This window comes from Gossypium arboreum, chromosome 12, assembly GCF_025698485.1.
Source record: "Gossypium arboreum isolate Shixiya-1 chromosome 12, ASM2569848v2, whole genome shotgun sequence".
Taxonomy (NCBI): Eukaryota; Viridiplantae; Streptophyta; class Magnoliopsida; order Malvales; family Malvaceae; genus Gossypium; species Gossypium arboreum.
The window spans coordinates 7,590,554-7,612,321 of record NC_069081.1 but is presented as its reverse complement, the minus strand read 5'-3'; the positions used below and the strand labels follow the sequence as shown (position 1 = coordinate 7,612,321).

General features: G+C 34.1%; 5 protein-coding genes across 5 annotated transcripts; 2 read left to right on the top strand and 3 right to left on the bottom strand.

The window, feature by feature from the left end:
• Window positions 1-496: 496 nt before the first annotated feature.
• LOC108476726 (uncharacterized) lies at window positions 497-4,617 on the top strand. The gene is made up of 5 exons (XM_017779015.2): window positions 497-1,116; window positions 2,131-2,240; window positions 2,330-2,701; window positions 3,146-3,824; window positions 4,056-4,617. The coding sequence occupies exons 1-5, from the start codon at window positions 876-878 to the stop codon at window positions 4,133-4,135; spliced, it is 1,482 nt and encodes a 493-aa protein (XP_017634504.1). The 5' UTR covers window positions 497-875; the 3' UTR covers window positions 4,136-4,617.
• A 1,537-nt stretch (window positions 4,618-6,154) lies between these two features.
• On the bottom strand, window positions 6,155-6,682 carry LOC128285372 (secreted RxLR effector protein 161-like). The gene has a single exon (XM_053022880.1). It carries the CDS (start codon window positions 6,680-6,682, stop codon window positions 6,155-6,157), a length of 528 nt encoding a protein of 175 aa, XP_052878840.1.
• A 592-nt stretch (window positions 6,683-7,274) lies between these two features.
• On the bottom strand, window positions 7,275-7,982 carry LOC128285371 (uncharacterized). Its single transcript, XM_053022879.1, has 2 exons — window positions 7,601-7,982; window positions 7,275-7,495 (listed from the first exon to the last, which is right to left on the bottom strand). The coding sequence occupies exons 1-2, from the start codon at window positions 7,980-7,982 to the stop codon at window positions 7,275-7,277; spliced, it is 603 nt and encodes a 200-aa protein (XP_052878839.1).
• Window positions 7,983-10,227: 2,245 nt separating this feature from the next.
• LOC128285370 (uncharacterized) lies at window positions 10,228-10,716 on the bottom strand. The gene has a single exon (XM_053022878.1). It carries the CDS (start codon window positions 10,714-10,716, stop codon window positions 10,228-10,230), a length of 489 nt encoding a protein of 162 aa, XP_052878838.1.
• Window positions 10,717-12,319: 1,603 nt separating this feature from the next.
• On the top strand, window positions 12,320-16,509 carry LOC108479712 (protein RETICULATA-RELATED 1, chloroplastic). Its single transcript, XM_017782456.2, has 8 exons — window positions 12,320-12,862; window positions 13,938-14,102; window positions 14,216-14,308; window positions 14,391-14,506; window positions 14,626-14,724; window positions 14,816-15,121; window positions 15,248-15,412; window positions 15,810-16,509. Exons 1-8 carry the CDS (start codon window positions 12,542-12,544, stop codon window positions 16,096-16,098), a joined length of 1,554 nt encoding a protein of 517 aa, XP_017637945.1. The 5' UTR covers window positions 12,320-12,541; the 3' UTR covers window positions 16,099-16,509.
• Window positions 16,510-21,768: the final 5,259 nt, after the last annotated feature.

The following is a 21,768-nucleotide window of genomic DNA, read 5'->3' as shown; positions in this document are numbered from 1 at the left end:
TAATTATTTAAAAGAAATTCTCCTCCAATCCAAGCAAGTGACCTTTTTTTTTTTTTAATATGTATATATTGTTTTATGACACATTGTCCACCATTTGAATTTCAATTCATAGTGGCACCAACCAAAATACCTCTTTTTAAAAAACTTTTTTATTATTAAGTCGGCATGAAAATATTTTTATTTTTAAATAAAATTAAAATATATGATTGTTTGTAAAATTTAATATTATTTTATTATAAAGAATTAGCTGAAGAAAGTTGGGGGAGGTGCGATGAAATGAAAAAGTGAAAGAGAAATATAGGAGGATAAAATAAGATATTTGTTTTACCACCAAATATTTTAAAATATATTTTCAGTTAATTCGGAATTATTATAGTATTACTATGGGTGCACGTAAAAATAATACCATAAATAATAACTTAACTCCTCTTAATCAAAGAATATGTCCTACTCGTAATGTAAATAAAATAATATTTATTACTCTATAAAAATAATTCAACAGCAAGTAACACTAAAATTGAATCTTGTAATTTCAACTCAATTAAAAGCTTGTGAAATAAAATGAAAGTGAAAAAGGTGAGCGTTATAGAGAGAAAGAGAGAGAAAGAGATAGAGAAAAGGCAGTGTGTAAAAATTTTGTAGTTAATAGACAGAGACAGAGAGAGAGGCAGAGGGCATATGCCCACCATTAACGCTTGTCTTTCAATCCACACGCTTCAACCCTTTGCAAAGTTATTCTTTGTTGCTGTTGTTGGTGATAGAGTGAGTTTTCTAGAGAGCCAAAGTGAAAAAGAAGAGAAGGACCCAGGGCCAGTGAGTTAGAGAGAGAGAGAGAAGTCTTTAGCTTTTTTTGTGCTCTTCCAGATGCTCTTTCAATGGGGAAAAATGAGGATCCAGATCTGCAGCAAAGAGAGCAGAATCTTGAATCAGGGAACGATCAAGGGCGTCCAGGGAGATGTTGGATGCTTTTCTCAAGGCTTTCAAACGAGCTCAGTTTCAAATGTGTTTTTGTTTTGTTTCTCAGTTTGTCGGTTTTGTTGCCAGGGATCTTCTGGATCCTTCCTTTCCGTTCTATAACCACTGGATTTGATGCCAAACAAGCTATTAAGCTCAGTGGTAAGTTCTTCTTTTCTTTTTAAAATTTTAATTTAGTCTCTCGTTTTATTTGTTTGACTAGGGTTTAATCATTGAAGCGGTTTTTTTCTTTTCTGTTTGATTAGGGTTTTTACGGTATCTCCGATAATTGCGCTTAGGTTAATTTTCTTTGCACTTTTTGTTGTTTTAATTGGATCCTCAACTTTCGAGGACTAATGGGTATTTCCCTGATTGATATCTATTTCACCTTTCTGCTTCAATTAGGGTTCTTGGTTGGCTCCTCTTCTAGTTGCACTTGGTTATATTTCATTTTGTAGATTCGAAATCTATCTTTTAAATCTGGAGTTTTGATATTCTAAAATGTGGGTTTTCCCTTGTTTTTCTTTCATACCATTCGGGTTTTCGGATGTTATTTGTTTTGCCTTGTTGTTTTATTGGTTTCTGCTAATTCTTTGGGTAAATAGGTATGCATGTACCTCACCTTTTACTGCAATTACTATGAGGGCAGGTTCTTTATTGATTTCTAGATTGGAACTATATGTGTGTATCTATATATTCAATTTTATGTTTAAAGCCTGGTTCAAGTAAAATTGTATAATAGAAATTGGTTTTTTTCTTTCTATTTTTAGAGTATTTCTCCTTTTTGTTACATGGGAAACGGTTAATGGCTTGTTTCAATGCGTTAACCCCCCTTTTTTTTTTCTTTTAAACAAAAATCTCAAATGTTTGAGGCAAGGATCTGTGGTGATTGTTTTTTTCATACCATAAATTGATAAACAGTTGATCACATAGAAACTGGTAATCTTTTGCAAGATCATGTGCCATCATACGAGTATTCAGTTCTCTATTGAACTCAATGGCCTTTCTTGGCTTGTTACTTCATTTTTTAATGGAGCTGTCAAATTAAGATAATGGACATCAGTTCCTTATTTAGAATTAGCCTTTCCTGATTTGGTGACTTTGGTCTAAATGCTTAGTGAAATACGAGTAATTTTTCTTGTTTGTTACTTACATGCATTCATTTATGCTTTGCAGCCTCAGTTCGTGCTTACTTTAAACTTCAGAAACCAGTTTCAGAGCTTGTTCAGTATGTTGAAAAGTTAGAATATGATATCTATGAAGAAATAGGCATGCCGGCTACTAAGGTTTTACACCCATCTTATGCCATTTATATTTACATGTATTTACTGCCCCATTATGGGAGAAGTTGATCTAAATTTACTCATTTTCACAGGTGGTTGTCTTATCCATGCACCAGTCAGGTGCATCTAACTCTACTGATGTGGTGTTTGGTCTTCTTTCCGACCCCATAAATAGTGCAATAAACCCAGTATCTCTAAGTGTGCTGAGATCATCTTTAATTGAGCTGTTCCTTCAAGAATCCAATCTGACTTTGACTACTTCAATTTTCGGGCAGCCTTCTAAGTTTGAGATTTTGAAGTTTCCTAAGGGCATCACTGTAATCCCTGTACAACCTGCTTTCATCTGGCCAATAACCCAAATGCTATTTAATTTTACTCTGAATAATTCTATAGCTGAAATACTGGCCAACTTCATTCAGTTAAAAGATCAGCTGAAATATGGCCTGCGTCTGAGACCTTATGAGGTACGGTATCTGTTTCTAGCAACACTTGCGCATTTTGATTTCACCAATGTTTGGTTTTTGGGTTCCCATGACCACAGATCTGATCTAATAGTGTTTGGAAGTGGGAATTGGAAGATTTCTTGCTACCAAATTATTCAAAATCAATTGAATTGTTGAATAATAGTAAATTGATTCTCAAAATGGATAAAGAAACACACTGCATCTTAAATGTTCTGTGTTAACTGTATTAACACTCTTGATTAGCAGCTCCTAGGATATAGGTATAACTGTCCAATCATTTTTTAGTAACTGCATCTTAGCCTGAGTTTAGAAAATTAAACCCTTGAAGTTTCTTCATTGCAATGGACCAGAAATTGGGAGTTCGGAGGGAAGAGCATATGTCCTAATGTTTGATTCCTATTTATGGTGCTACTTGCTAATAATTATTATTATTTTTAATTGCAGAATTTGTTTGTGCAATTAACAAACCAAAAAGGGTCGACGATATCCTCCCCAGTCATCATTCAGGCTTCAGTGACATCATCTGATTTTGGTAACCTTCTGCCTCAGAGATTAAAGCAATTGGCTCAAACCATCACAGAGTCTCCTGCTAAGAATCTTGGTCTTAATAACTCAGTCTTTGGTAAAGTTAAAAGCATTAGTTTATCATCTTATCTCAAGGGTACACTTCATGCTACTGCTCCCACTGCTTCACCAGCTCCATCTCCAGGGCCATCTATTTCCCCACATCCTACTTTTAAGCCTACTCATCCTCCAGCATCATCACCAAAGAGTCATCATCCCCAACCTTGCCGTAAGTGTAAAGCTGCTTCTCCATCTGGTAATAGTCCCCTGCATTCACCAGGTCCTGAAAGTGGTCCCTACCCTTCTTTTCCTCCTTTGATTTCTCCTGCACCCTCTACTACAGCTCCTCCGCCCTGTCCGTACTCTCGCCCTGCCACTCCACCAAGATCTCATTCTAACCTAACTCCTCATCATCCACATTCCACGTCACAGTTGTCCCCAGATCTACCACCATTACCTTCAGTGTCTTACGGGTCTCGTCCAGGCCAGGGTATAGACAGCGTGAAGGGCCCAGTTTCTGCACCCCTTGCTCAGTCACCATCAGTGCAATCACCTTCATGTAAGCATCTAACGCTTAGTGACTTATACTATTCTCCCGAAAGAAATATTTATATGATTCTGCATATGTATTTTGTTTTTAAAAAATGCTCTCCTTTGTATTGTCGCAAACTTGGCATTTTTGTGTTGAGCTTGTTTGTTAAGATTCATCCGTCTCCCATCTATCCATATTTTGTTAATGATGCTTTAGCTGATTGTAATGATTGTTCTTGTGATTGTTGTGCATTTGCAGCTAAAGCAGTTAGTGTTCTACCCAAGGAATTCTGGTTATTGGGATCTTTAGGAGTCTTGATCTTTCGTCTCCTTTTATGATCGAATTGATTCATTATGTGCCATGCCACCCAAAGTTCCAAGTCATCCATGATAGATGTTCATTTCCAAATTTTGATATGGCAAGGGTGGTATAAGCACGTACGAAAAGTTTCATAGTTTTTCTTTTTTTTTTTCCTTCAGGCAAGCAATGTACATGTAAATGAGATGGATGATGAGCTGATGGTCCAAGCCAGAAAGCTGGCAGGCCACTCATCTTACTTCGAGTGTTTATGAGAAAAAAAAAACGCAGGATGTTTTTCCCAAAGGGAATAACACCTAGAGATGGTGTGGCTACGGAAGAAGCAGGCATCACAAAGAACTCTCTTATATTGATTCAAAGTGTAAAGAATATATACCCTGCTTCTTTTTGAGCCCCTATATGGAAATTGTAAAAACTAGTGTCTTATAATACTCATGGAATGATAAAAAGAATATATATATATATGACTTCAGTATGTTAAATAGATTCTAAAATTTTAAAATATCATTTAGCAGTCAATAGTTATATTTTGTTACAACCTTGCTAGGATGTAGGCATGTTGGTGTGGGATTGTAGCTGGTGTGTCGGGTTCATTTTCGCATGTTTGGTGCACCATACGAAACGGAAGAAGGAAAGAATTTATCGTGTACAGCACTGAACTGGACTTCTTAGTCAAATAAAATGATAAAATCAAGTTGAAAAGAAATGTTTCATTTGGTTTCTTTATCACATGAAATCAACAAATCAAGCTGAAAACTAAGTCTTGGAAAATAACAACCGTGGATGGTTGAATTTTTTTTAAAATAAAAAATTAGAGAACAAGAGTAATTTACATTTAACATCACTCAATTTTCATATAAATCATTAATTTTAATTTAATCAAATACCATTAAATTAAACCATTTCTATTAACAAGGTTAAAATGAACTAACGAAAGTCATTTTTACAGTTGAAAAACAAAAAATTCAATATCCTTTTATTTCATAAATGAAATCATTGAAACATATATTGATGGTGCATAAAACTTATGCATCGATAATGCATCAAATATTTTATATATATATATGAGATATGATTGGAGAAGGATCTACTTGCACATTATATCCTTTCGTATATTTTTATACGATTGATATTTTAATGATTCAATCATATTTATTCATATAGATCATGCATGTCAAATTTGATGTAAACTAAAAATTTCTAGCAATTTGTTTTATGTAAAAAAAACTTTCAAACATTCAATAAATATTAATATACACTTTTTAGATCATTATGATAAAGATATCAAATTTGTTCGAAAATTTACACGATGACAAATACAATTATATTGATAAATTTAATAATTGAATTGTTAGAATATTAATGGTACAAAAATATATAAAAATATGTAAAATGTTGTGAAATAATAAAGAAAGAATAAACTAAAATGTGATAGAAGAAAGAGTGTAGAGAGAATGTAAAAGAGAAAGTGTATCTTCTTTCTTTTATATATATTTCATGAGTACATGAGCCCCATATATATAGGGGTTAAAAGTAACTCTTTAATTATTATAGGGCATGTAAATGGTCATGACCTTTTATCTCTCATATTAATGGGGTATAGGAAAAGTCTCATAACTTATGGGGTATAGGAAGAGTTTTATAACTTATGGGGTTGATAATGACATCCACATAAATATTTCATAACACTCCCCCTTGGATGTTCATTATCTAATTATGCCTCGTTAAAACCTTACTAAGAAAAACCCAGTAGGACAAAAACTTAGTGAAGGAAAAAGAGTACATAATTATACGTTTGATATGCTGCCTCATTAAAAACCTTACCTGAAAAACCCAGTGGGATAAAACCAAGGTTAAGGGAAAAATAGTACAGTGCGTATTAACTCCCCCTAATGGCTACATCACTTGAGATCTCGAAGGTGACGCATTCCAATGTAGTAAACAAGCTTCTGAAACACTAATGTAGGAAGCGCCTTAGTGAATAAATCTGCTAAATTCTCACTTGAACTGACCTGCTTAACTTTTATCTCCTTAATCTTCTAGAGGTCATGAGTGAAGAAGAATTTTGGTGCAATGTGTTTTGTTCTGTCACCTTTGATGTATCCACTATCGAGCTGATCAATGTATGTTGTGTTGTCTTCAAACAAGACAGTTGTAGTTTCCTTTTCAGATGATAAACCACAATTATTCCTTTTATGCTGGATCATAGATCTTAGCCATACACATTCACGACTTGCTTCATGGATTGCTAAGATTTCTGCATGATTAGACGAGGTTGCTGCAATTGTTTGCTTCATTAAGCGCCAAGAGATTGCAGTACCTCCATATGTAAAAACATATCCAGTTTGTGATTTTCCATTATGAGGATCTGACATAAATCCTGCATCTGCAAAACCAATCAACTCTGTCTTGGATTTATTAGGGAAAAATAGACCCATATTCTTTATGCCTTGGAGATAACGAAATATCTGTTTTACTCGGTCAATGTCTCCGAGTTGGGCATGAGCTAATCTTGCTAGCAAATTTGAGAAAAAGATATATCGGTCGGTATGGCTAGCAAGATACATTAATGCCCCAATTGCACCGAGGTATGACACTTGGGACCAAGAAAATCTTCACAATCTTCCGAGGACGGAAAGGGTCTTTACTTGGATCAAGTGATCTTACAACCATCGGGGTAGTTATTGGATGTGCCTTATCCATATAAAATCTCTTTAGCACCTTTTCAATATACGTTGATTGATGCACAAAGATTCCTTCTTTTATGTGCTCAATTTGTAACCTCAAACAAAATTTCGTTCTTTTAAGGTCTTTCATTTCAAATTCTTTCTTCAAGCACTCAACAGTCTTTTGGATCTCTTCTGGAGTTCCAATGATATTCAAATCATCAACATATACTACAATAATTACATATCCAGATCTAAACTTCTTAATGAAAATGCATGGGCAAATTGGATCATTCTTGTATCCTTCTTTCAACAAATACTCGCTTAGGCAATTTATACCACATGCGTCCGGATTGTTTCAATCCATAAAGGGATTTGTGCAATTTGATCGAATAATGTTCTCTAGAACCTGAACTCACTGCTTTAGGCAGTTTAAATCCTTCAAGGAGTTTCATATAAATGTTAGTATCTAGTGGGCCATACAAATAAGCTGTTACCACATCCATAGGCGTAAATCAAGCCCTTCTCTTATAGCCAGGCTTATCAAAAATATAAATGTAGTTGCATCCACCACAGGAGAATATGTCTCCTCATAATCAATTCCAGGTCTTTGTGAGAATCCTTGTGCAACTAAACGTTCTTTATACCTTACAATTTCACTCTTTTCATTTCTTTTATGCACAAAAACCCATTTGTATCCCACTGGTTTCACACCTGTAGGTATACGGACTACAGGACCAAACACTTCTCTTTTAGCTAGCGATTTCAATTCATTTTCAATTGCTTCTTTCCATTTTGGCCAATCATCTCTTTATTTACATTCCTCAATCGATTTTGGTTCATAATCCTCTTTATTATTTATAACATCTAGTGCTATATTGCATGCAAAAATATCATCAACGTCGATTTGATTTCGGTTCCATTTTATACCGGACATGACATAATCAATAGAGATCTCTTCATTGTCAGGTACCTGATTTTCTTCTGAAACTATTCTTTCAGTCATGTCTATAGTCTCTTCAGGAGATCCCGGTATAATTATTTTTTCTTTGATTTCGCCATCATTAATCTTTGCTCTTTTCTTTTTTCGAGGATTCTTATCTTTGGAACCAATTGGTCTACCACGCTTCAGGCATGTATTAGACTCAGTAGCAACTAGATTTTGTCCTTTTGGGACATCAAGTTTTATTGGAGCATTCATAGCTGGTATATGTGACTTAGTCACTTTCTTTGGGTCAGAAAATACGTCTGGCAATTCATTAGCTAAACTTTGTAAATGAATAATCTTTTGAACTTCTAAATCACATTGCTTAGTTTGAGGATCAAGATGAGCTAATGACAACTCTTTCCAACTAATTTTCTTATCCAGTTGTTTGATTTCTCCCCCTAATGTTGGAAAAATTGACTCGTCAAAATGACAATCTGCAAAGCAGTAGTAAATAGATTCCTGTAGATGGTTCTAGATATTTAATTATGGATAGGGATTCAAATCCAACATATATTCCCAACCTTCTTTGAGGTCCCATCTTAGTTCTATATGGTGGAGCAATCAGAACATATACGGCACATCTAAATGTTCTTAGATGGGAAATATTTAGTTCCTGACCATGAACTATTTGTAAGAGGGAGACTTTATGATAACTTGTTGGCCTGATGCGAATTAATGCAGCTGCATGCCCCCAAGCAGTGATTGGGAGTTTTGACTTCATAAATAATGGCCTTGCTATCAATTGAAATCGTTTTATTAAAGATTCTGCTAGACCATTTTGTGTGTGAACATGAGCTACAGGATGTTCAACACTTATTCCGATGAACATGCAATAATTATTAAAAGATTGAGAAGTAAATTCACCAGCATTATCAAGACGGATGGTCTTAATAGGAAAATCTGAGAAATGGGCTTGTAATCGAATCAATTGAGCAAGCAATCTCGCAAATGCCAGGTTGCAAGTTGATAACAAAGATACATGAGACCATCTACTTGATGCATCGATTAAAACCATAAAGTACCTAAATGGTCCACATGGGGATGTATAGGCCCACATATATCCCCTTGAATTCGCTCAAGAAAAGTAAGTGGTTTGTTATTTATCTTAGCTGGTGATGATCAGATTATTAATTTCCCTAGTGAACATGTAGCACATGTAATGTTTTGAAGAATCTGCTGGCTCTTCAATGAATGTCTACATGAATTTTCAATTATTTTTCGCATCATTATTGAACTGGGATGGCCTAACCGATCATGCCAAAGAACAAAGTCATTAGTAAACTTCTAGTTTACTATAGCATGTGTTTCTATAGAACTGATCTTTGTATAGTACAAACCAGTAAAGAATGCAGGCAATTTCTTAACAATTTGTTTATTGCTTTGAGCAATACTCGTAATTTGAAGGAATTCACAATTTCCTTCATTTAAAGTCTTAATATGATATCCATTTTGGCAAATATCTTTAAAACTCAATAAATTTCTTTGAGACTTAGGGGAGTATAATGTATTAATAATTTCAATTTTTGTTCCCCTTGGTAATAAAATAATTGCTCTTCCGGAGCCTTCTATAATAGTTGTACTACCAGATATAGTGCTCACACTTTCTTCTTTCATTATTAAATGAGAAAAATATCTCTTGTCTTTCAATATGGTGTGAGTAGTTGCACTGTCTACTAGACATATATTTTCACCATTCATAGCTGATTGCCTTTGCGAGATAATGTTCTTCAAAGAAAAAAAATAACCAAAAAATGTCACACATAATGGTGAAAATAGGTATTCAAATTTCAAATTACTAAAAGATCTATAGAACAAAATTATCACATAAAACATAACACTAGTAAAGGTCATAACATCATTATTAAAGTTGCTAAATGAAACATAGAGTAGTAGAGCTTTATTTTATTATTTATCGAAATTTGTGGCTTTAATAATTTTCTTCAGGGGTAGAAAGAAAATCAGCCACTTCTAAGTGGGTTGCATTGCCATCATCAAAATCACCTTCGCCATATTTATACACAAGATTGGTTTCTACTTTCTTTCCCTTCTGTTTTATGGACTGTTGATAAAGATCAACTAGATGCTTTTGTGTGCGACATACACGAGACCAATGTCCTTTTCCTCCACAACGATAGCATACAGTAGTCACATTTTCACATTTTTCTTTCTCTTCCCTGTTACCATTTTTCCGATCCCACTTCTGGTAGGAATATGAATTTTTAAAACGACCACCTCGACCATATCCATATCTATGTCTACGGCCACGGCCACGGCCACGACCACGGCCACGCACATTACTATTTGCATGGTGTGTTTCTTTTAATTCTTGCTCATTGTGTAAACTCACATTCACTTCAGGGAATGGAGCAGAGCCAGTTGGGCGTAATTCATGGTTTTTCATTAGCAGCTCGTTGTTTTGCTCCGCTACTAGGAGACAAGAAATTAATTCAGAATATTTTTAGAAGCCTTTTTCACGATATTGTGTCTGCAGAACAACTTTATTTGCATGGAAAGTTGAATATGTTTTTTCTAACATTTCTGCATCAGTAATCTTCTCTCCACATAAATTCAATTGTGAAGTGATTCTGAACATGGCCGAGTTATAATCACTAACAGACTTAAAGTCTTGCAATCTTAAATTCAGCCACTCATAACGAGCTTTAGGCAAAATCACAGTTTTCTTGTGGTCATATCTTTCCTTTAGATTGGCCCAAAGAATTTGAGGGTCCTTAACAGTCAAATATTCGGTCTTTAGACCTTCATGGAGGTGATGGCGAAGAAAAGTCATGGCCTTGGCCTTATCTTGTGTACTTTTTTCATTTCCTTCCTTAATAGTCTCACCAAGACCCTTTGCATCTAAGTGAATTTCAGCATCTAGTACCCATGATAAATAGTTATTTCCAGTGATGTCTAGAGCCACAAATTCGAGTTTTGTAAGATTTGACATTATAAAACTATAATACAAAATATACAAGTCAATAATGTAAAATAAAGCATGTTAATATGCAAATGAAATAACACATATGCAAATGAAATAGATCAACTTGTTACCCTTACTTCACCTAAGCGTCCTTCGACAATCTTTAAGGAAAAATTTGTTGGCCTTGATTTCTTGTATTAGAGACTCGTGCTGATAATGTGTTGTGAAATAATAAAGAAAGAATAAACTAAAATGTGATAAAAGAAAGAGTGTAGAGAAAATGTAAAAGAGAGAGTGTATCTTCTTTCTTTTATATATATTTCATGAGTACATGAGCCCCATATATATAGGGGTTAAAAGTAACTCTCTAATTATTATAGGGCATGTAAAGGGTCAAGACCTTTTATCTCCCATATTAATGGGGTATAGGAAAAGTCTCATAACTTATGGGGTATAGGAAGAGTTTTATAACTTATGGGATTGATAATGACATCCACATAAATATTTCATAACATAAAATTATTTTATGAATGTAAGTGAATTCTTTCTTTTGGACGTCTAAATAAATTGAATTAAAGAAAAACGAAAAAAAGAAATAGAAAAACAAGGAAAAATGGCGAAAGGAAAAATAAGAAAAATATCGAAGCTCGGAGCTGACATTTTAGTTAGGATAATTTAAATTTTTTAGATTTTGTTATTATTAAAATAGTTTAGATTAATTTTTAATAGATATTAGGATAATAATTAAAATATAATATATTAAGATAATTAAATGTTTTAATCGATTAATTTAATTTCAATGAAATAATTAGGAGTTTAAAATAGATTAGGATAATTAGGGTTTTGTTTTTAATTGCCATGGTTCAACGAAAGTTTAGTAGTAGGAAAAAAAACCTATGATGGTTTAACAAAAGAGACATACAAAATTTGCAAAGAGGATAAACGCCCAAGTAATATGTCATCATGTTTTCAACTAAGGCTTACACAATTTCTCAATCTGTTTACTCTTTATTCCACAATTTGGAACCTTGTTGTTAAATATTTTGTTCATTTTTATTGTTAAAATTTAATATAATTGACGGAATAACTACGTGTATTTCATTCTAATGTATAATCATCAGTTTTTAATAATAGAAATTAATAAAAATTTAATAGAAGGACCAAACAACATACAATGACTAATTTACTATTTTTGAATAAAGATAGTAAAATACAACCCACCTCTTAATATAAAGGCCTTCATGATAGTTTTATCCAACTAGCTAACATAGTTTTCCAAGAGAAGCGATAGCATGAAGATACTAATACTATTATAACTAGTTTATGAATTAAGGCTAATTATTCACCATAATTTACGTTTCATAAAAATATAAAGAATCACTTTCATTATACCTTCCAAATTTAAGACTTAGAGCTAGTGATCTTCAAAATTCTAATAAGGAAATTTTTTTGAAAAAACCTTAAATATTTGCTCTATTTCAAATTTAAAAAAAAAAAAAAAAAAGGCAAAACCGAAAGACAAACTTTGTACCATTATAATTTGGTGCCTAGAAAATAATTGCACTTAGGTCCTATGGCCCAAAAAGATTGATCCCAAACTCGGCCCCGAGCCGGTTGATCCTACTCACTAGAAACTCACCCGAGTCAACTGTTTCGTCAACCGGATTGGGTTGTCGTGTAGTCGCAAGACTATCCATCAAAACCCCTCTCCAATCCTTTCTTCCGCTTTCTCTTCGACTTTCTCTCCCTGTTGAGAGAAAAAGAAAATTTAAACAAGAACTTCGTTCACATAATATTTTCTCGCAAAAGAAAATAGAAAACCATAATCTTTCTCTCCGTCCAAACATAGAAAATGTCTCATATAATGTTCCAAACCTCTCCACTTCCCAAAACCTTGTTATTAAAGCCGAGTCTGCCGCCCCCACCCGGTAAGCATAGGAAAAATCTGACTTTGAGATGTTCATCTTCATCTTTAATCGACGGTGGGGAGTCCTCCGTCGCTTCTCTAGAGCGCTGTTTCTTGGCACCACCGGCGCCTGTGGAGTCCGCTTCTTCAGGTTCAGGTGAGGTTGGACCTGTTATGAAAGGAGGGCAATACGGTGCGTTTGGTGCGGTTACCTTGGAGAAGGGGAAGCTTGATTTGTCTCAGAAGCAGTCTACTTCTAGCCCTGAGGTTGGTTTTCATTTTTGTTTTTTTTTGCCCTTGGGCATGAAGAGTTAGTTTTTAACTTAATTAAGCTTAATTTAGGAAATAGGAATTAATCAGTTTTTTCCCCTTGAAATTAGAGCACGAAATGATTTAGTCTTTAGCTATTAAAACTATAGAAGTACTTCAGAGTTTTTTTTTTTAATTAAATATCAGGAGAAAAGGGGTTCTGTTTAATTTCGTTAACTATAGGAAATGCTTTCTTGAAATTTATTGAATGAATTCAAATGAAAAATTTATCCTATTTCTATTATTTAAGTTTAAAGGAAGAAATGGAAGAATATTGAGCAAGATTAAATGTGCTTTTTCAAAAATGAGGTATAAGTATTTAGTTGTGGGAATCTGAAGAAATGGAAATATGATGAATCTTTATATGTTCAACTGAATGTTCTATCCAACAGAGAATCACATGTACCATACAGAAGCTCAAACTGATTTTTGAGTTAAACTAGCTTAATGTATCACTGTTTCTATCCCATCCTTGCAATGATCATATTCTCCATTAGTGGAAGATTGTAACGATATCTTACAACAATTTTCACCTTATATATGTTTCTTTATTCCTTCTGTATAATTCTTAAGCTTAACCTTCTCCAGTGTTAAATCAGGAATGGAAATGTTTTCGTTCAGATGTTATTTCTTAGATGTCCTTGCTACTCTTGATTTGACATGCTTGATTTACATATCAAATTTCAAATATAGTAGTTGCTTTCTAAAATGTTGATTAGTGCCAAGTTATGGACTTATGGTTAGGTCAAGGAGTTGAATATACATTGGGTTGATGCCGATTTATTTTCTAGATATCTGTATATTTGTTCTGTTTTATATTGGTTGGTGTGAGGATTTGGGTTTGCACGCTCCTTGTACTAATAACTTTAATAAATTGCTGCTAGTGATTGAAGCTTGATGTTCTATTATTTATTTATTTATTTATATATTGTAATCAGCTGATTATTTCTTTCGAGTCTTTTATACCATTTTTTGCCTTGAAAACATCATCCACAAATTGTTAAGGATTAATTTAAATTCATTGAAATTACAGCTTGCAACTGGGGGAGGTGGTGGAGATATTGGAAAGAAAATTAATCATGGAGGTGGAGATGGGGGTGATGATGATGGAGATGATGATGATTATTTTGATGACTTTGATGATGATGGTGAGGGAGAGGAGGGGGGACTATTTAGAAAGCGTATGTTTCTTGAAGAGGTAAGAGATCAAGAACAGCGCATACATTATGCATGTTTAAGGACTTATATTTGTCAGGTTCTTAAAGAATAAGTTCTCCCAAATTATTGATTTTCCATCATTTTCTTGTCCAGCTCTTTGATCGAAAATTTGTAGATGCCGTATTAAATGAGTGGCACAAGACGATGATGGACTTGCCTGCTGGCTTCCGACAAGCTTATGAAATGGTTTTTTGTCTTTTTATATCAGTTTATCACATCCAAGTATCTTGTGATTTGTGTCAGCTACTGACTAAAACTGTGCCTCCAGGGATTGGTCAGTTCAGCCCAGATGGTAAAATTCTTGGCAATTAATGCCAGACCAACCACTAGTAGATTTATTTCTCGGACTCTTCCTCAAGGAATGTCTCGGGCATTTATTGGCAGGTAACCCCAGATATGCTGCTATGCCTTCTCAAGGATGTCTCCGGCATTCTAAATAAAATGAATATTTGATATTGTTTAATCTGTTATTGGATGCTTATGTGTGATGTTCTTATTGACAGGATGCTTGCAGATCCTGCCTTTCTATACAGGCTTCTTTTGGAGGAGGCTGCTACTATTGGCTCTTCTGTTTGGTGGGAGGTGAAGAATCGAAAAGATAGGTAGTTTTTCTTACACATAATATGCCTACTTGCCTTGTTGATCCATTTTATCAAATCAAGCTAATAAAGACTTACTTTACTGCATCTACAGGATTAAGCAAGAATGGGATCTGGCACTTATTAATGTGCTTACAGTAGCAGCATGCAATGCTCTTGTAGTTTGGTCTCTTGCTCCTTGTCGTTCTTATGGCAATACCTTCCGGTTTGACTTGCAAAACACGTTGCAGAAGCTTCCCAACAATATATTTGAACGGAGTTACCCACTTAGAGAATTTGACTTGCAAAAGAGAATCCATTCTCTTTTCTACAAGGCTGCAGAGTTGTGTATTGTTGGATTAACTGCTGGAGCAGTACAAGGTTCTTTGTCAAATATTTTGGCCAGTAAAAAGAAGGAAAAGTAAGTAGAGCCAATGGTGTCTCAATTATATTTTTGTTCCATTTATTTGGAAAAGGAAAAAAAAAATTATTTGTTGCTTGCAAGGTTCTTATATATTAATGGTTGATTTTTTGATAATATTGTCAGGTTATCTGTGACAATTCCGTCCATGAGTACCAATGCGCTGGGTTATGGTGCTTTCCTTGGACTCTATGCAAACCTTAGATATCAGCTTTTGTGTGGGTTTGATCAAGCAATGGTCAACCATTTTGATGTCATTGGTGTAGCATTGTTCTTCAGCACTGCTTTAAGGTAGGACTCGACCTCTCTTGCTTCCCCCCAGCCCCTTTTGAACTACCAGCACCACATGCCCTTCATTTCTCTTGTTTATGTTGTGTTAAGTACGTATGATTGTGTTGCTTGGGCATTCCTTTATTCTTCTCGGTACCTTTTCTCTAGTTGTGCTGCTAAACTGTAGTCCTAAGCAGTAAGTATCCGTATTTTCTTAGATTTTCTACTTACCTTTCCCATTGCTTTTTGATCGTCATGGTTACTTTCTTAGGGTCTAGATAGACAGAACAGCAAGCACTAGCATTTTATCATTTGATGACTGCACTGTTAGTTTTGCACTTAGAAGTCTTCATTGTTGGTTAGTTTGCTTCTATGGAGTTTGTGTTATTGCTTACCTTGCTTGACTGGGTTTTTGCAGGGTTCTGAATGTTCAATTAGGAGAGAGATCAAGGTTGGCTTGGCTAGGTGTTGAGGTGGATCCACTGGTTCAGTCAGATGACCTCTTGAAGGCTTATAACAGACCTCCTGAGGATTGGACCAGATCCTCCTCTAAATGGTTTATATCAAAGAATGCCATTGTTTCTGGTCTTGGACTTCTTGGCATCAGACAAGGAAATGCTGAATCTGCTGCCAATGAAGAAACAAGAGCTCCAAAGGCCCGGAGAAAGAGAATTGTGAGGAAGAAGGTAACTGCAAGCTCTGCGTAGTTAATTGACATAAATTTGATTGCTGTCCAATTTTGCTGCTTGACACAGAGAATACAATACGAAAGAGAACCTCTTGCTAAGATTTTTGTTTGGTGCTGATCGCTGGCTAAACAAATCCAAATGGCACCAGCACAGTAACTGAAGAGTTCTTGACTGCTGCTACTCAATTTCATCAATTTCATTTGATGTTAAATATTTGTTATACCAATGAAGTGCTATACTCCAAGTTGAGTCAGTTCGATTTCATTTGCACCGCAAATAATTGGCAGGGATGTTTCTGGCAGATGCTTGGTCTTAGATGACCTACGATAGAGTGATGTGCAGTTAAGTGTTCAGTAAGTTTCTAAATATGATTGTCATATTTTTTCTTTTCAAATGAAGTTAGAGTCGATTGCACTGCATTTCCTATAACTCATTGTCGTTTAGGATGTGTTTCTATGAACCATTGGTTGCCCATGACAACATTTTCTACTTTCTTTATAAAGAGCATTGACGGTTGAAGCTTGAACCTAGGCCCATAGCCTCAAAGGTTGAAGCTTGAACCCCTACTCACTGTCACGGTCCTCCACTACCTCAAGGGCATTGGCTGCACTGTCTCCATTATCTCCCGTGCACCACATCATTTGCTACCCCTTTTTTTCTTGGCCACCCAGGATTCTTGAAATGCATAGCTACCCTTTTGCATATCTTAAGCAAAATCAAAGCAAAGGGTGACGTTTCTCTGCGTTTACTACCATGGAACTTTAGTTGCGCTACCTTTGCTTATGCATTTGCCAGTATTGTTCCCTGTAGCACAGCACTTGTCATCAATGCAACAGTACATGTAGTAATGTACTTTTACTATATCTGCTATGTGCGATGGGGATTTGTCCCAAGTGGAAGAAGAGATTGGTGTCCAGCTTTCTAGTCTCTGTTTTGATGCCTTTGCTAGTTGCTGGGGAATGTGGGGTTGATGTTTGGATGCTGTTTTCAATCCCTCTGTTTTGTTGACTTCCATGGCAAGGGCTATGCGAACAAAAATTGATAAAGCTCTCATGATTCTAAACAACCAGAGAATAGCTTCACTATGTTTTCATCTTGTTTTTAATAATTTGGAATTGTACATTGGAGGAGAAACGTGTTAATGAGCTGGTGTATAAGACTTCCAAACTCCACGTCAAGCCTCGTTGAGAAATACCCTAAAAGGCCCAAGTTGTTGAAATGCAGGCATTTGGTTATTGTTTTCCCCATACAAGACGAAGTTGACTAGATGCAGTTCCGCACGCATTGAGTGGTTTGCGACTATTAATGAATCTGAAAGGCTTCAACATTTGTACCAGCTGGCTTTATCTCGACAAGTGACTTAACCACGTTTACCATGCATGTAGACAGTTGAAAGGAGGAGGATATGGTAAGCAAAGTGATGGGTTGCGGTACATTTATCGCTCAGACGTCTTTCGGATTGCATGTTCAAGTGCAGTTAATCTCTTTATGCTTATATTTGTTGATTGGAGCATTTAACTCCAGTGAAATCTCCCAACACCACTTGGGGTTCCCTACCGATTATGTCCATTAAATATTTTTGTCCTTTCCTTTTTGTCTTGTCACACATATCCATTTTTTCACCTTTTTTATTTACAAATTTTAATTAACTCTACTAAATATGTAATAAGAGCAGTTCATGGGTCGGGCTTGGATAAAAATTTTTATTTCTCAAGTCATTTTGGTCTGACTTAAATTCAATTTAAATAATAAAAAATATCTTAAATTTAAATTTGATCATATTATATATAAAACATTAATATACAATTTTTAACATTTTATTAATTTTGAAAAATGAAATGAGTTTTTTGAATGAAAATGCAGAATAAAAGAGTGATACTCTCATTTTTTTTTTTTTGTAGCCTTTTGGCGACATGGCCGAGTGATAAGGTGGGGGACTGCAAATCCCTTATTCTCCAGTTCAAATCCGGGTGTTGCTTGATCAACAAAAAACTCAAAATCCTAACGCCTCCTAGTGTTTAGGATTTAAGGAAAAACTAAAATAGTAGAAGGAAATTAGTGAATCTTGATACGGGAGCCTCTTACTAATGGAGTGACTACTAGAGGAGTCTTGAATTAGATTGGATAATGGGAATGTTTAATTAACTGATGAATAAAGAGGTTTAGGCTTGAAAATTTTTTTAGAACTAAATCGCTACTCTACTCATAAATTCCTCTATTTAGTATCTTATTATCAAATTTCAACATATATCTTATTTTAATTTTTTTAAAATTAAAAGAACGTTTAATTATTTATTATTTTAGTTTTAAATAATAATTTTCATTCATTTACTATAAATGAAATTATATAATTATAAATTAATGAATCAAAATCTTTTAAATAAATATATAATATGTCTATATTTTAGTAGTTTTAATATTTTAAATAACTTAAGTTTTTAATATGTTATAAGTTTCACCATATATAAATATTATTCTAATTTATCTAATGATCATGTTCTTTTTTATTGTAATTTATCTTACCATCACCGTTACGATTAAATTCAAATGCATTTCACCATTAATTTTAACTTAATCGCCAGGACTTATAATCAGGAAGTAGGGTCCTGACCTTGCTATACTCTATGCTGATTGTTAAGTAGGACACTGCTAGCTGTTTCTGTTTCCCCATAAATTTTACTTCTCTGCCCATTGATCAGTCACTTTTCAGCTAACTGTTTCTTCTTTCATCTTTAATACCCATAACTTGGTAGATTTATGTAAGCTACCTATCATTATTATTCCTTACATATACATTTTATTTGTAATGACATAGTCTTTACACTTCTCTCAAACTGTTTTTTACGGTTACTACCAAACCAAGAAAATTAAATTCATTGCACTTGTCAACTTCAACTTTGTTTAGAAGCGTATAGTGCATAGAGAGTAAGGATTGTTAACAGGGAAATTGTCGTGGGAAGAAAATATTTTAAAATTTTATAAACGTAATTAAGATGTTAACATGTATTTCATTTATTTATTTTAATTTTTAAATATACTTCATAAAATACGGTTGTGGAATCCTTATATATAATATCACATAATCATAATTACAATTGAGAGTAAAAATATACAGTATACGCTATAATGGCCGTACCATTTAATTTTAAGTTTTTAATCCTAATTTTGTTGGTGATTATAAAAATATAATTTCAAATATCAAGTGAATTGAAGTAAAAACAAAAATAGAGGTTTAATAAATTCTAGTGTTAATTAATGTAGAACGGAAAGTGCATGCAATATGAGAAAACTACCAAAATCACCCGTAGGTTTTGTTTTTTATCATATCAGATACGGTCTTTATTGATGATTATATGTCATACAATAAAATTTTTTTATACATTAATTTCATTAGTGATATTGTGCCAATTTTCTTTATTTGTATGAAGCAATGATTAAAGTTTTTGTCAGACATTTATTTGACACGGATTCAAATTGTGTTATTCCATCCTTATTTTAATATTTTATATATAAAAAAGTGATGTGTCAAGTAACATTATCAATCCAAACGACCCTTCTCATTGTTGTTCTAAATCCACGATAACTCTTTCTCAATTCAACTCTATTTGCATTCATCATCATATAGGTTTTGATATGAATTTAAATAAAACAATAGTGATAAATCAACCCCTCTCAATTTTTAGTCCATCTCCCTTCATTTCAATTCTAGAACAACCACTAAACAAACTAAAAAAGCAATCACTTTCTTAGTGGAACACTCAAGGGAGATAATATGTAACCTTTCCATCAGCAAGATGCTTACATGTGGTACCTCCATTATCTTATATATAAGCCCTATTGTTTAATTTCACTTCCCTCATCTAGTTAACCTTTCTCTCTCTCTCTCTCTCTCTCTCTCTCTCTCTCTCTTTCATTCTATCTTTTCTTCTATAATCCTCCCCCCAGCCCTACCTTAACAGCTTTTTTCCCTCTAAGGGTGAACTGTCACCCACCTTTGTTGGATCCTCTCCCTATTGATTCTTCACATAAAAATTGGTGTGGTGAGCATGAATGCTTATGGCTAATCTAGATTTGAATATCATGCCAATCATAAAGGAAAATCCCTGTTTCAACTGATAGACACTCCTAAGAAACACCATCCATGTAACACTCCTCACTCGTCACCGTCATCAGATTAGGATTACGAAAAGTTACAATAATTCGTAGAACACAAGTAGAACACTTCATTTCAAAAAAATTATTTTCGAAACAATCAACAATAATTTCATTTAATAAACGTGTATCTCAATCATATACGAAACTTAATTCGAGCCTACAAGGCCTTAAAAATGATTTAGAAACAATTAGGGATTAAATCAAATCAAAATATGAAAACAAGGTAAAAACTGAAAATAAGGGTCACACGACAGTGTGAAAAAGACCAGCTCGTGTGGCCTCAGACCATGTACAAATCGAAAATAGGGTCACACAGTCGTGTTGCCAGACCATGTGCCAAATCGTGTGCAATTCAAAATAGGGTCACACGGCTATGTTGCCAAGCCATGTAACAAACTGAACCCATATGAAAAATCCTGCACCTAAAAATCAATAAGACACACAGCCGTGTGCCACCAAATGACTTCATATTCAAGCCAATTCATCAACCATTTCTTGGGTACCAAGCCAAACCATTTCCAACCACTTTCACCTATACAAAACATATATGAACACACCTAAAACATACCAAAACCACACAACCTAAGTGCCTAACCAATATGCTTTTATTGGCACCACACTTTTTATATATCAACAAATAATATAACCAAAAACATAACCATCTAGTAAATCTTATTCAAACATCAACAGAGCTCAAAATACCAAATGCTAAGCTCCTTCATTTATACCACATATCAGGGACCAACAAATTTATCCAAAACTATAAACTACTTAGACCATAATGTCCACTTCACATTTACACACAAATAATACATCAAAGCTACTACCATATCAATGTAACAAACATCTTCATGCTTGTCATATTAATGACACAAAACATTTCTCCACCCATTAAAGCCATCAAGACAATTCAATTAGACTTTTCCACCAACATCACAAATTAAACACAAATCATGGTATTACTATTATATATCATTATGAACCAAATTTACAAATCCAACTAGAAGTCTAAACTCATTAACTTCAAAGACCTATATACATGCCATAAACCAAATTAGTCAAGTCAAAAACTACCGAACAAAGGTTGGATAGTGTGAACTCTGAAGTTGATTCGTCTGACCGATTCCACTTAATGTCAACTATAGAAAACAAGAATTAAATGAGTAAGCTTAAAAAGCTTAGTAAGTTCATAGGTATTTAAAAAAAAAAAACTCTTACCTTAGTTTATAATTAAGTAAACGAATATAACTAAATTTAATACGAGTTCTTGTCAATACATTTTAAAAAGTTAGGTGAGCATTTCACATATCAATCGTATAATCTCTCAGTCATGTAATATGACATATTTCCGTATCATTCAATAGGAAAGATTCGACACATATAAACCATATCAAGTTATCAACAATTCGATCATGTCAATTCATAATCATATTCCATTTCTTTTAAACACGACTTTGTCACCAATATGACATTCACAAAGCGAATGTTTCATATTTATAACTCTAAACTTTCCAGATATTTCATATCGTTTTA